The 15,476-nt window shown below is 47.3% G+C and overlaps 1 protein-coding gene across 41 annotated transcripts in view; it reads right to left on the bottom strand.

Annotated features, from left to right (window-relative positions):
* The window catches only part of LOC138245662 (protocadherin gamma-C3-like), an 830,748-nt gene that overhangs the window by 138,595 nt on the left and 676,677 nt on the right, over positions 1-15,476 (bottom strand). The window contains exon 1 of one of the 41 annotated variants that reach the window (XM_069199463.1): positions 13,294-15,454. The exons of 38 other annotated variants lie outside the window; for them this stretch is intronic. In XM_069199463.1, the coding sequence (XP_069055564.1) occupies positions 13,294-15,339 (2,046 nt within the window). In that variant the 5' untranslated portion in view covers positions 15,340-15,454. Of the gene's footprint in view, positions 1-1,996; positions 4,560-7,802; positions 10,336-13,293; positions 15,455-15,476 lie in introns of those variants that run through there. 2 more of the 41 variants (XM_069199450.1, XM_069199449.1) reach the window with 2 other exon arrangements.

The raw sequence follows: 15,476 nt of genomic DNA, 5'->3' as shown, positions 1-15,476 counted from the left end.
ACAGAGGTAACAGACTTCACACACTGTACACATTGGACTCGTTATGTGGGATCTGGATTCCGCTTGTTATTGTGAAAGCAACCTATATACTTTGAACAGAGACCCCTTTAACATTCAGGCCACTGTCTTTGTTTTAATGTCTTGAGTGGGAGTTCCATCCACCTGCAGGCACAACGCTGCCAATCGGGCGAGTCTCGTATTTGAGGGGGTTAGGAACACTAATATTGGAAAAGAAGCCATACATATGCCAATCACTTCACCGCCAGTGATGTGCACAGCAGTAGCATGGCCCGGCCGCTGTGCGAGCTGGGAGCCCGCTGAGCTGCAAGGCGTCAGTGGGAGTGGAAACCGAAAGTGAAAGCAAGGCGGCTGCTTTAATACGTGAGCGCAGACCCTCACATACAATAGAAAAGAGTACACGACTGCTGTCGGGCAGCCGCATGCCCTGTACGCTGCGAGAAACCGGACGGCGCCCGCACGGAGGGGGCCCTGGTGAACATTCCACACTGCACGGCAGACGGCACAAACCTTGACTCACTTCCGCACTTTAACCATATTTGTATCGCCGAGAAAACCATCCAAGGGGTGATCGGGTGGTAAAACCAAACTACAGCAATGGTCTTTAACGTGTTAAATAATCTACATAATCCAGTATTCTTTAGGCAGATTTTAGGAGCGCCCTACCTTTTAACTGCTGTGATTGCCAATAAGACACGAGTGCCATGGGATGTGAGTGCGCGCGCGCAATGTTTTTTTCTAACACAGGGAAGGGGTTGGGGGGTCGGGGGGGGAGGTAGTATGGGAGTCCAGTTCACATGTAATCAATTTGCCCAGACAAATAACCTGCAGCCTTGGCAACCTTTTTTTTTTAATGCTCCCAGGGAAGATGATCTTTTCTAGAGTTAAGCAGCTGACAATTTAATTGCATCTTTCCTACTGTAGAAATGCAGGTGATATTACATTCGTGACATTACTGCGATGCTACTAAAGCCAAATATGTAAGCCCCCTCCCAAATGCCATGTCCCTCACTACTACACACTAGATAAATCATGTTGTGAAGAAGCACAGCACAGCCCGGCGTTAAAAGTGAACATATGTAGGCACATCTAATCCAGCACTTGTCTGGTCATGCTTGTGCATCTGCGCGCCTCGCGGTGTGCACGTCGCAGCCCTTTGCACACCAGAATAAGAAGATGAGCAGTGGCGGCGTGGGTTCCGCTGCTGCGCGCGTCTGTGAAGTTAGAGCAGGATGCGTCGCGCTGAGGAGGGCCAAATCGAAAGGGAAAGCTGAGCCGCAGATGAAACGGAACCGGCGATTGGCTCACTGGCCTACCAAACTACGCTTTCTGCACTTAAAGGAACCGAAACACAATGCTACTGTTTACAAGCAGTGTCTATGTGAGCCTAAGCCGGACTTCCCTTATCTGTCCCACAGAGGAACAGCACAGCACTGTATGCGTGACAAACTTACACCACCATGAGCAAGGCAAATGCAAGATGGAAATCACACCAAACCTTTACAGCAAACTACAATGCAGCACGAGTGCGGGAGACGTTTTAAGCGAGATAAATGATAATTTCTGCCAAAATGAGTAATTACACAGCCGCTGCAAAATAAAAACGCGCGACCAAACCCAATATGATTATTACCACGCAATGTTTCACTTAAAATCAGAAGTGCACAAACATATATCTGGTGCTACTGCATTTGCTAAAATATTAACAACTACAGTAACTTAAAGTATAAAAATGTCACTTATCCTTACAAATGCACGTTTATTGAACTGCAGATACAAGCTTCTGAATGGTCCAAAATACATACACATATTCCAGTTACAAATACGGGTGAACTATACGGATTCAATGGAACTTGTTAGAAAACGATCTTTGGCTGCTTGCAATACACGATCCCAAAACATGAATATTTTACTTACATGCCAAGATTATTATGTTAATTGGCTATGGCAATCAATTTAGCTTGCTACCTAATCTCACCTGAATGGGGTCGTTCAATCTTTCCACACCAGACACAAATGGATCCATTTCGTTCACGGTATCTTCAAGTTCTGGAAAATTCAGCGGTTTCATGAAGGAAAAATCTCCTTGGGATACACAGGTCCTGTAGGGCCCCTGATCCAGGGGATCGGCTGCTCTCAGGCTGACCTCTGCGTAACATAAAGACCCATCCGCATTCATCTGAAGAGTATGGTGGGGCTGCTTGGAGAAATCCCAAGGTTGTGTCTGTTCGATACAACAACACAAAGTGGTGATGCGATTACCTCCCAAAATGCATTTAGCAGAGAGGAATATGAAAGTGAACAGACACAGAACACTGATGGCCACTAGGGATATAATGAGGTACAAAGTAATATCAGAGTCTTCTACTGGAGTTTTGTCGAAGTCGTGAAATGCAGGATTGACCACGTTGACATCATCTTCTGGGGACAGGAGGATGGTGACAGTAGAGGATAACTGTGGCTCCCCATTGTCCTTAGCTACAATTATAAGTATAAGGGTGAGGTTGTCCGTCTCCTGAGGTCTTCTGACAGCGCGCAGCTCTCCGGTCTGGGGAGAAATTCGAAACAGAGCAGGATCTGGACTCTGCAGAAGACTGTAGGAGACCCAGGCATTGTGACCAGAGTCTGCATCCACTGCTGTGACTTTAGTAACCAAGTAACCCACTGGGATCATCCGAGGAATCCTCTGCTCCACTGTGGACTCTCTTGAGGGTACAGGGTACACGATCACCGGGGCATTATCATTTTCATCCAGAATATAAATGAAAACAGACACGTTGGAGCTGAGTTTTGGAGAACCAGCGTCTTCTGCAATAACATGAATGTGCAACACCTGCCCGTGCTCATAATCAAAGGAGCGCTGGGCGTAGATGCTTCCGGTGTTGGAGCTGATATAAAGGAAGGAAGAGACCGGGGAGCCCTCTATCCGCTTCTCTGCTATGGAGTACGTGATGCGAGAGTTCTCTCCTTCATCAGCATCGGAGGCGGACACGGTGCAGAGCAAAGCGCCTGGTTCATTGTTCTCTCTGATGGAGGCGTCGAGGAAAGGACTCGAGAACTGCGGGGGGTTATCATTGATGTCTGAAATGTTGAGGGTGATTGTTTTCTGAGTGCGCAGCGGGGGTGTCCCCAAATCTGTGACCATCAGTTCAATATAATATTGAGGATTGATTTCTCTGTCCAGAGCTCCATCTGTAACCAACGAGTAGTGATTTTCAAATGATCTGATCCTAAATGGAAGATCGGGTGATATATCCACGTGAACTTTCCCATTGAGTCCGGAATCTTTATCTCTGACTCTGAACAGCCCAACTGCTGTCCCAATGGGCGTGCTTTCTGGGACCGAATGTGCCAAAGACGTTATTACAACCTCTGGGGAGTTGTCGTTTTCATCTTCTATTTCTACTTGAATGACACAGTGACCTTCCAGCTGCGGTGTCCCCATGTCTGCGGCTCTGCCATGAATTTCATGTATGTTAGTTTCTTCAAAGTCCACATCTCCTTGTAGCCAAATTTCCCCAGATCTGGGGTCCAGATAGAACAAATTACGAACTTCATCCGAAGTGTGCTCTTCATATGAGTATTCAACATAGCCGTTGAGTCCCTCGTCGCTGTCAGTGGCGCGGAGTGTGATCAGTGTCGTCCTCACCGGTGCGTTCTCTCTTAGTTTCACTTTGTACACAGACTGGTTGAAGACGGGCGCGTTGTCGTTCACATCCAGGACAGTGACAGTTATCCGGGCTGTCCCGGATCTGGCGGGGCTGCCCCCATCCACGGCAGTGAGGATCAGCTCGTGCTGCTCCTGGCTCTCTCGGTCCAGAGACTTTTCAAGAACCAGCGAGGGAAGAAGCTTCCCGTCTTTGAGACGTTTTAAGTTCAGTGTAAAGTATTCATTTTGATTCAGCCTGTAATCCTTGACGGCATTCTTTCCAACATCTGGATCTATAGCGGCCTCTAGTGGAAATTGAGTTCCCAGAGGAGTGGATTCTGCAATCCGCACAACTCGGTCGGCGGTGGGGAAGGTGGGCGAGTTGTCATTGATATCCAGCACCTCCACTTCCAGGCGGAAGAGCTCCAGTGGGTTTTCAATCACCACTTCCGCAGTCAGGGTGCAGCCGGGGCTGGCTCCACACAGGCTCTCCCGGTCTATCTTCTCACTCACAGCCAGGTCTCCGCTCTCCAGACTGACGGTGAAATGCCGTGTGCTGCCCTCGGAGCTCAGCCTCAGTCTGCGCTCAGTCACAGCGGCAGCGTCCAGCCCCAGGTCCCGAGCCACGTTCCCCATCACTGTCCCCGGCTCTGCCTCCTCCAGCACCGAGTACCGGAGCTGAGCGGAGACCCAGCCCCAGAGGGAGACGAAGCACAGCAGATGCCACTTCCACGGCAGCCGGGAGCTCCGGGTGTTCATTCTGGACAGTAAATTACCCCTTTACTGATTCTGGAGCTTACTTTGTAGTGTCCGCTGATAGTGCAGAAGGGGTGGGCTGATAAACAGGTCCTGACGTTCACCGCTGATTCGTAGACTGTAGAACCCGGTCTGCATCGGTTCATCTGCTCCAAGTCTGAGCAGGAGGAGGGAGTATGTTGAAGCAAAGCTTCTGGAGGAGGAGTGAGAGATGAGAAAGGATCTAGTTCGAACAAACAGCTCATTGGCTAGTCACCGCCCCGTCCTTGCAGATAGAAACGCCTTCTTAAAGGTGTAAATACTTTAGGAAGCAGGTTTAAAAATTGCTAAGTCCACTGCTTTCTCACCTTCATGGTCAAGTTTTAATTGAAAAAAAACTCTCCAATGTAATCTTCAGGGTGACACAGAGTACAGGAAACAATTTTAAGATGCCCGCGTTCCTGGTATATGCTAAACCCAAATCACTTATGTCAAATGCCAAAGCTTGATTAGAGGAACATTGAATATTATGAACTGTGCTTTTAAAGCCTATCAGACTATGGATAAGAACTATCAGCTGATGAATTATACTTGTATAACAGAGACCAAACATTGGAAAGACGCAGCATAAGGAAGCAGTATGATGACATAATCGGGGTGTATAATGTATTCATTGCAATAAACTGGGCACCATTCAAAGTAAACATAGCAGAGAGAAACGTACTAGCATAGAAGCATCTGAAAGAAAAACTAGTTTATGTTTTCAAAAACACAAGTCTTTTCGGATAAAGTCAACATGCATACAGAAAGAAATGCAGCGCAAAACCTAAAGAAGGTGAATGTTCAGTCCTACTGACGCTGGGTCACAATTCTGCAACAGATAATGGGAGAACACTAGGGATTATGCAAGTAAGAATGAAATCCATCTAACCAGGGCTTTTCCTGTAGACTCATGCCCCGCCCCCTGCATGAGTGAAGAGAAGTGGATGTCTTTGGTGACGTCATAAACTTCACTGACCCCTTCTTTCCACAGCAGCTCTCTCTACCTCCAACAACCCCAAACATATTAGTCAGGCCCAAGTTGCTCCCGTGCTTTTCTGTCACCGCACAACAAATGTCCCTTTAAGTTCTACTATCCCCACAAGCAGGATATTTCAAATGCAAACAAAATACAATTGTGTTAAAAAATGAGTCCGCTTGACCTATGAAGATACTACCACAGATAGCTTTCAAATACAGTGGCGGCCGGCAGCTTTAGGAGGGAGGGGCGGTGGGCGGGAAGCACACACACACTCATTCTTTCACACACAGAAACGCAGGCATGCACATCCATTAACAACACTCATACCATTCAAACATGCACGCATGCACCAAACATTAATTTTAAAACATCACACACACTCATTCTTTCACACACGCACGCATGCACATCCATTAACACTCATACCATTCAAACATGCACGTGTGCACCAAACATTCAATTTCAAACATCACACAAACACTTACCTTCAGCCTCCAGGACCCAGGAGGGTTGGGACTGCTGCCTTCCCTCATTGGCTGACCTTAGGTCAGCCAATGAGGGAAGGCAGCAGTCCCAGCCTCGTCACAGAGTGGGGTGGGGTCAGTGAGACTGCTGACCACAACCCACTCTGTGACGAAGAGGCACTGATTGACACTCGCCCTGGGCGCTTCAGGGCTTAAATCTGAAGCGCCCAGGGAGAGTGTCAATGGGTCACGCTTGCCTCGTCACCCAGGGGAGGGCCTCGAGGCAGCTTTGCTGAGCCGAGGAGGTCACGCCCATAGGAGCTGTGACCTCCTCAGCCCAGCAGAGTTCAGCTCAGACAGCCAGGAGTCTGCGCAAATCGCGCATGGCTCACTCCTGGCTGTCTGAGCTGAAAATGAAGTGTGTCTGTCAGGCTGGCCTTTGTTCAGCCTGACAGACACTCTTCATGAGGGGGAAAAGGTGGGGGGGTGTGGCCCCTCCGGCCTAAAGGACGGGCCGCCACTGTTCAAATGTAAAAATGCACTTGTCTACGACAAAAGCACTGTAAACTATTAAGCTACGTTGTGATATACAAACACACTATGATACAACACGCTTTTCAGACAGCGAGTTCACTGGACACTCGTGGACTGTGGGGTCCGTTGTTAGACTCTTCAGAAGTACACGACTCGCACAGCCATCAGCTCAGTGTATACCACCAAAATAAACAACCAGATACACTACGCGTTCACATTCAATGACTCTCAAGCCAGCAAAATTTTCATCAGATCTTGTATCAGTTCCACAGTTCAACAAACTCTACTAGGACACGCAGCCGATGTAAAGGGGAGACGCACCCTACTTGCAACCCGTTAAAAGGCTAAACATTTTTATCTGACACCTGGTTGTAAAAATAAGCACTAGGGGTTCGCTTAAGCTATGTTTAGGTTCACAAGGCCTGTCCCACGTCAGCACTGACCAGCAGTGGGGGGGAGGGGGAGAGGGGGTCCTGGACACCCTGTAACTGAAAAAGAGGTCACGTTTTCTACACTTGAATCCTGAGTTGTAAAAGGACTTCCCGCGAATGCCAATTGGCCTTTGTAGCCATGTTCCCCATGTGTCCGAAGTCTAGATGAGAACAAGGAAGGAAAGCACTGCGGAATACAAGCACAGAAACTTTGAAATCTCCATTGTGGCCCTTTGATTATACTCATTGTCTTTATGCAACACCTGATACAGCAGTAAGACCCAGTCATTTTGGGGACGTGAGTGCAGCACCAAAACAAACTCAACTAGGCCCGATGGACCAAGCGTCACTGGATTTCAATACTGTTTAAGTCTGGGAGCAAGATGAGCAAGTGGGAGGAGGAAAGGGAAAACGAAAGCAGAACAGCTAATGAAACGTAGCAGCTGATTGGCCGGGCCATCATTGTCTTATACATCACCTCACCCAAAGCGGTGTGCTTTAACCAACAGAAACGATTGCTATCGGCCTGTCCCAAACTAAAAATAAACCACTAGTGTAAAGGTGAGTAAAGGCCAAAACCCCTAATGACTACACAATAATAACATATATTAAAAGATTTCCTTTATAAATTTAAATGGATGTAACTGGCAATAAAATAATTTCGCATACACATAGATTGCTTTGGGTTGTCAAAGGAAGGCAGAGTCATCAAGCACAAGCACAATTTAATGCCTCCAAAATTAGTACACAATGATTCAAAGTGCTTCGAAGTACACGTTACCAAAATACTAATACTGAAGAAGCATGTAGTTTCGAAGTGCATTGGGATAAGGAAAAATTTCAGCTTTAGGATATATGCGTGAGATGAATTGTCATCTCTTGGGAATCAATATAGTACTGACTGTAAAACTAAGTTCAGGTAAACCACTAAGGTTTCTATTGTATCTCACCTGGTTGAGCTCGCATATCTTCTCCCCATCTGAGACAAAAGGGTCCTGTTCCTTTGTGGTGTCTCTGAGATCGGGAAAATTCGGGGGTTTCCTGAAGGTGAAATCACTGACTTGGGACAAACAAGTCATGTAGCCCTGATTCAGTGGGTCGCCTGGTCTCAGGTTGACATCTGCATAGGTCATTGATCCATCAGCATTCAGCTGGAGCGCTGGGTAGGGCTGTTTGGAAAAGTCCCAGGGCTGAGGTTTTTTGGTGCAGCAACAAAAAGATAAGGTCTGGTTTCCACCCACAATGAACTTCGCTGACAGGATGATGAAAGTGACCAGGCACAGAACACCGATGGCCACCAGGGATATAATGAGGTACAAGGTCATGTCAGTGTCTTCCACTGGAGTTTTGTGGAAATCATGAGACGTGGGCGTGTCCACACTGACGTCATCCTGTGGTGATAGGAGGATAGTCACAGTAGTGGACATCTGTGGCTCTCCATTGTCTTTGGCTAGAATAATAAGCTTCTGGGTGAGGTTGTCCATCTCCTGAGGTCTTCTGACAGCTCGCAGTTCTCCAGTATATGGAGATATTCGAAACAGAGCGGGATCCGGACTCTGCAGAAGGCTATAGGAGACCCAGGCATTGTGACCAGAGTCTGCATCCACTGCTGTGACTTTAGTAACCAAGTAACCCACTGGGATCACCCGAGGAATCCTCTGCTCCACTGTGGACTCTCTTGAGGGCACAGGATACACGATCACCGGGGCATTATCATTTTCATCCAGAATATAAATGAAAACAGAGACGTTGGAGCTGAGTTTTGGAGAACCAGCATCTTCTGCAATAACATGAATGTGCAACACCTGCACGTGCTCATAATCAAAGGAGCGCTGGGCGTAGATGCTTCCGGTGTTGGAGCTGATATAAAGGAAGGAAGAGACCGGGGAGCCCTCTATCCGCTTCTCTGCTATGGAGTACGTGATGCGAGAGTTCTCTCCTTCATCAGTATCGGAGGCGGACACGGTGCAGAGCAAAGCGCCAGGTTCATTGTTCTCTCTGATGGAGGCGTCGAGGTAAGGACTCGAGAACTGCGGGGGGTTATCATTGATGTCTGAAATGTTGAGGATGATTGTTTTCTGCGTGCGCAGTGCGGGTGTCCCCAAATCTGTGACCAACAGTTCAATAAAATATTGAGGACTTATTTCTCTGTCCAAAGTGCCGTTTGTGATCAATGAGTAATGGTTTTCAAACGATCTTACAGTAAATGGAAGATCGGGTGATATCTCTACACGAACTTTCCCATTTTGTCCCGCATCTCTATCTCGGACTCTAAACAGACCCACTGCTGTCCCAAAGGAGATATTTTCTGGTACTGAATGAGCCAAGGAAGTTATTACAACTTCCGGGGAGTTGTCATTTTCATCTTCTACTTCGACTTGAATAAGACAAGCTCCTTCCAGTTGTGGCATGCCCTTGTCCGTGGCTCTGACATGTATTTCATATAATATACATTGCTCAAAGTCCACATCGCCAACCACGCAAATTTCTCCAGTTCGGGAGTCCAGATGGAACAAGTTACTGATAGCATCGGGTGTGCGCTCTTCATAAGAGTATGCAACTTCCCCGTTGAGTCCTTCGTCGCTGTCAGTGGCGCTGAGTGTGATCAGTGTCGTCTTCACCGGTGCGTTTTCTCTTAGTTTCACTTTGTACACAGACTGGTTGAAGACGGGCGCGTTGTCGTTCACATCCAGGACAATGACTGTTATCCGGGTTGTCCCGGATCTCGCGGGGCTGCCCCCATCCACGGCAGTGAGGATCAGCTCGTGCTGCTCCTGGCTCTCTCGGTCCAGAGACTTTTCAAGAAGCAGCGAGGGAAGAAGCTTCCCGGCTTTCAGACGTTTTACATTCAGTGTAAAGTGTTGATTTGGATTCAGTATGTAATCCTTGACTGCATTCATCCCAGAGTCTGTGTCTATAGCGCCCTCTAGTGAAAATCGTGTTCCTGGAGTCGCTGCTTCAGTAATCCGTACAACCCGGTCAGCAGTGGGGAAGGTGGGCGAGTTGTCATTGATATCCAGCACCTCCACTTCCAGGCGGAAGAGCTCCAGTGGGTTTTCAATCACCACTTCCGCAGTCAGGGTGCAGCCGGGGCTGGCTCCACACAGGCTCTCCCGGTCTATCTTCTCACTCACAGCCAGGTCTCCGCTCTCCAGACTGACGGTGAAATGCCGTGTGCTGCCCTCGGAGCTCAGCCTCAGTCTGCGCTCAGTCACAGCGGCAGCGTCCAGCCCCAGGTCCCGAGCCACGTTCCCCATCACTGTCCCCGGCTCTGCCTCCTCTAGCACCGAGTACCGGAGCTGAGCGGAGCCCCAGCCCCAGAGGGAGACGAAGCACAGAAGATGCCACTTCCACGGCAGCCGGGAGCTCCGGGTGTTCATAGTAAACACTTTAACAATTGATTGTTCTTGGACTCTTTGGTATAGTCAGAGACAACCAAGGAGAGCAGGATGGACGCAGGTTATTGAAACCAGCCGTTCACTGCAGCGGAGAAGCCAGGTCTGCACCAGCTCAGCAGCTCTCAGTCTTTGAGCAGCAGGAGGGTGTAGGTTAAGGCGAAGCTCCAGAATGTGCGAATGGAAAGACAGCTGGGACAGGATCTAGTGTGAAGAGCACAGCTCATTGGCTAATGCTTCCTGAGACATTAAACCACTGGACCCGCCTTCTTAAAGTTGCAGACACTGCCTGAATGAAATACAGTTGTCTGAACTGCCCTGTGCAGCAACCTCGCCAAGTTCACATTCAAGCTTTTGTTAGCAAAACTAATAACGTATCTGCTACCAGAAATATACATATGTAATTACAATTAAATGAAAGTAGCTTAATACTATTCATATACCATACTAATTATGACAAACTAGGAGTTGCGTTTAGGAACTGATACCAAACTACTGAAGAATACAAGTAATTGTATTCAGATTAGAAGAACGATAGTACCAGAGAACCCGTTGAACACAGATTTAAACAAGCTGATGCTTAATATCAAAATGTCTACAACTACGCTAAATGTAACTATGAATCCAAAATTAAAGAGCTGAAGGAAGTTATATGTATCCCTAATTGAAACTCTAAAATCTACTTCGAGAAAAGATTCATAGCAAAGAAAACTAGACTCTGGAAGCTGAAAGCGAAGTATAGTAGTTTTTAGGCCATTTGTTATCGACCGAGACTCCTTTGCAGGAGCTGTAAGATGTGCACCTATACTGCGAGTGTCCTATTAGCAACATGGCAGGAAAGATAAGAAACCCTGAAATAGTCTTCATTTGCAACCTGATATTTGGATATCGCCAAGCACGTTAAAACAATTTACAACAAATCAAGTAGAAGATATGAAGCCATCCTTCACCCACACCTATTCACTCAACCAACAATGCGAGTGGGAAAGCGAGGACCCTGTTGCTCGAATCCATTTTTGAACGTACTGAAAGGCTCTGCTAGGTACAAAAGTGACTACAATTCAGTAAACAAACAATTATTCAAAAGCTGGATAGCCTTGAGGTTTAATTCGCTCATTATGTACATGTTTAGACTCCACTACTTATCCAGTCAATGCCTGCCAGGTAGAACCATGCGCCCCTGCAACAAAGGGGGAAGTGGGTGTGACTGGTGACATCAGGCATCCTCTTACGTTTCCTCGAGTCTCTTACTTCCATGCCAACCATCTTCTTACCTCCACTGAATCTCTCTTTCCGAAAACCCAAGCAGGGCAAGTGTGCATTTTTATCCTGGAGCAAGTCCCACCAACATTTTGTTTTAATTCATATTGGACAGAAACATTCGCTAACTTCACCCCCATATAAATAAACACACAAAAATTGAAGAATTGTCAGTTTGATTAAAAAAAAAAAAATCAGTGCAACAAATTCCTGTTTACTGATATGCCGACTTTGTTATTTTTTAATTCTATTCAACTTCTCAGGAAACGACTGCCAATGACGACTTTTATAATGTAAGCAACAAACATGTTTACTTGGCTTGCTCGTGATTTGATCTATACATGTGCGCTATAGCAAAAGAAGGTAGAGTACAAATAACACGATACAACATTGTGCATTCGTTCATTCAACACGTTCTCTATCAATACACAGAAGCAAAAGGAAAACACGCCCGGCTGGTCGCCCATGGGGTGAACAGAAACACTGTAGTGATCCTTTACAAGTGATATGAATGGGTGATCGTTTAAGGTGTACGTAGTAAATGCACTTTATTATAGAACGTAGTGCGCCTGTTCAGGCCTAGAGAGAAAACTACTACCCACCTGCTGTCTTTAAAAGGCATCTACATTGGCAACACCACCAACGTCCGTGTGTAGGAAGGTCTAAGATATGTGCCCAGCACTTTAACCAGCCCTGGTCCACGCTAATGTAACAGTCACCTTATGATCTAGTACTCACTCGCGAGCCTGGTGTGTGTATTTTCTTGGTGGAACCTGGGCTGCCATATTACCTTCACAAAACCATGAACCGAAGCAAACGTGAAAGGGCGCCAGCCTCTCGAGTTAACTGCTCAACAGAATTCAAAGATCACGTAGAAAAGTGCCCTGCCTGCACTCTGCCACAAACTCGCGTTCAGTTCTGATATTTTGCCGTGTCCCCTAAAAGGTCTGAGCCTCACACCCAAGGAGCGAAGGAGGAACGCTTCAGATGTAAAACACAGAGCACTTATGAGCGAGCGCCGTCACTTAATCCGACTTCACATTTGTAAATACACCGGTCTCTGGATGCCGTCAAAATATCCCTCTGCACCTTGCCCAAGACAGGAACGGAGCTAATAAAACAAACCACACCAGACTCTGTATTACAGCGGCCGCTGAGATCTGGATATGAGCTGAGAGAAAGCAGAGACCCACAGAACCAATGGGAGAAGGAAACCGAAAGTGAAAGCAGGGCTCCTGCTGAAACCGAACAGATGATTGGCTGTCGGTCCTTCCACATTACCAGGAAAGACACTCCAAGCGCGCGGAAGCAGAGATCTATGTTATTTAACTTAGAGAAAATAATAAAACACACCTGGTCATCGGACGGCCCAAGGCCCATATACTCAAAGGCACTACCCAATACGAATCATGCCGGACACGTTTGCCATATACGGAAGTGGCTGTTGCCGGCAAAAAAACACGTTTACTCTTACACGAGAAGTAACATTTGTGGTGTTTAAAATATTTTTGTAGTGTAGTAGTAGTGTTTAAAAAGATGCAATAGACTAACATTCTAAATTATAATCGATAAGCACATGAAACACTTTTGTCTTCCTCGGTTATAAGGCAATGACAAAGGAAGGTGTCCCTGCTTCAAAATGCACACAATTTGCAAATCAAGTAATTCACCTCTAGCACATAGATGCGTGTAACATAACATTTCAGCTGCGATCAATTCATACAATATTAAAATGTATCGGGGGGCGGGGGGGTAAGTGGATTGATCAATGTTGCTACTGACTCACCAGGTTGAGGTCGTTTAACCTCTCCACGTCCGACACAAATGGATCGCTTTCATTCACAGCATCTCTGAGATCCAGAGAGTCCAAGGGTTTCATGAAGGTGAAATCACTGACTTGGGAGACACAGGTCCTGTAGCCCTGATTCAAAGGGTCGGAAGGTCTCAGGCAGACCTCTGCATAGGTCAATGATCCATCAGCATTCAACTGAAGAGTTGGGTGGGACTGTTTTAACAAATCCGAAGAACTGGATCCTTCGCTGCAGCAACATAAAGCGGTGTAGTGGTTTCCTCCCACAATGCACTTCGCAGACAGGATGACGAAAGTGACTAGACACAGAACACTGATGGCCACTAGCGATATAATGAGGTACAAGGTCATGTCTGAGTCTTCACCTGGGGCTTTATCGGAATCGAGGGACATGGGCTTATCCACACTGGCTACATCTTCTGGTGACAAGAGGATCGTGACGATACTGGACAAAGGTGGCTCCCCTTTGTCCTTGGCTAGAATAATAAGCTTCTGGGTGAAGTTGTCCATCTCCTGAGGTCTTCTGACAGCGCGCAGCTCTCCGGTGTGGGGAGATATTCGAAACAGAGCGGGGTCTGGACTCTGCAGAAGGCTATAGGAGACCCAGGCATTGTGACCAGAGTCTGCATCCACTGCTGTGACTTTAGTAACCAAGTAACCGACTGGGATCATCCGAGGAATCCTCTGCTCCACCGTGGACTCTCTTGAGGGTACAGGATACACGATCACCGGGGCATTATCATTTTCATCCAGAATATAAATGAAAACAGACACGTTGGAGCTGAGTTTTGGAGAACCAGCGTCTTCTGCAATAACATGAATGTGCAACACCTGCCCGTGCTCATAATCAAAGGAGCGCTGGGCGTAGATGCTTCCGGTGTTGGAGCTGATATAAAGGAAGGAAGAGACCGGGGAGCCCTCTATCCGCTTCTCTGCTATGGAGTACGTGATGCGAGAGTTCTCTCCTGCATCAGCATCGGAGGCGGACACGGTGCAGAGCAAAGCGCCGGGTTCATTGTTCTCTCTGATGGAGGCGTCGAGGAAAGGACTCGAGAACTGCGGGGGGTTATCATTGACGTCGGAAATGTTGAGGATGATTGTTTTCTGAGTGCGCAGCGGGGGTGTCCCCAAATCTGTGACCAACAGTTCAATATAATATTGAGGACTGATTTCTCTGTCCAGAGCTCCATGTGTAACCAACGAGTAGTGATTTTCAAATGATCTGATTCTAAATGGAAGGTCAGGTGATATATCGACGTGAACCTTCCCATTGAGTCCGGAATCTCTATCTCTGACTCTGAACAAACCCACTGCTGTCCCAATGGGGGTATTTTCTGGGACTGAATGTGCCACCGAGGTTATTACAACCTCTGGATAGTTGTCGTTTTCATCTTCTACTTCCACCTGAAGAATACAGTCTCCTTCCATCTGTGGTGCTCCATTATCTCTGGCTCTAATGTGAATTTCAAAAAACTGTGATTCTTCAAAGTCCACACCTCCTTCTATACGAATTTCTCCAGTTCGGGAATCCAAGCCGAACAAGTTGCTAACTGCACCCGAAATGTGATTCTCAAAAGAATACTCAACATCCCCGTTGAGTCCATTGTCTCTGTCAGTGGCGCCGAGTGTGATCAGTATCGTCTTCACCGGTGCGTTCTCTCTTAGTTTCACTTTGTACACAGACTGGTTGAAGACGGGCGCGTTGTCGTTCACATCCAGCACAATGACGGTTATCCGGGCTGTCCCGGATCTGTCGGGGCTGCCCCCATCCACGGCAGTGAGGATCAGCTCGTGCTGCTCCTGGGTCTCTCGGTCAACAGTCTTTTCAAGGACCAGCGCAGGGAGGACCTTCCCGTCTTTGAGGTGTTTCACTTTTAATGTAAAATGTTCATTTGGATTCAGCCTGTAACCTCTAACTGCATTCTTCCCAGAATCTGGATCTATAGCGCCCTCTAGTGGAAACCGCGTTCCCAGAGGAGCAGCTTCTCCGATCTGCACAACCTTTTCAGCTGTAGGAAACATGGGCGAGTTGTCATTGACATCCAGCACCTCCACTTCCAGGCGGAAGAGCTCCAGGGGGTTTTCAATCACCACTTACGCAGTCAGGGTGCAGCCGGGGCTGGCTCCACACAGGCTCTCCCGGTCTATCTTCTCACTCA

Source organism: Pleurodeles waltl, chromosome 7 (assembly GCF_031143425.1).
Source record: "Pleurodeles waltl isolate 20211129_DDA chromosome 7, aPleWal1.hap1.20221129, whole genome shotgun sequence".
NCBI classification, from domain to species: domain Eukaryota; kingdom Metazoa; phylum Chordata; class Amphibia; order Caudata; family Salamandridae; genus Pleurodeles; species Pleurodeles waltl.
This window is presented reverse-complemented; position numbering and strand designations above follow the sequence as displayed.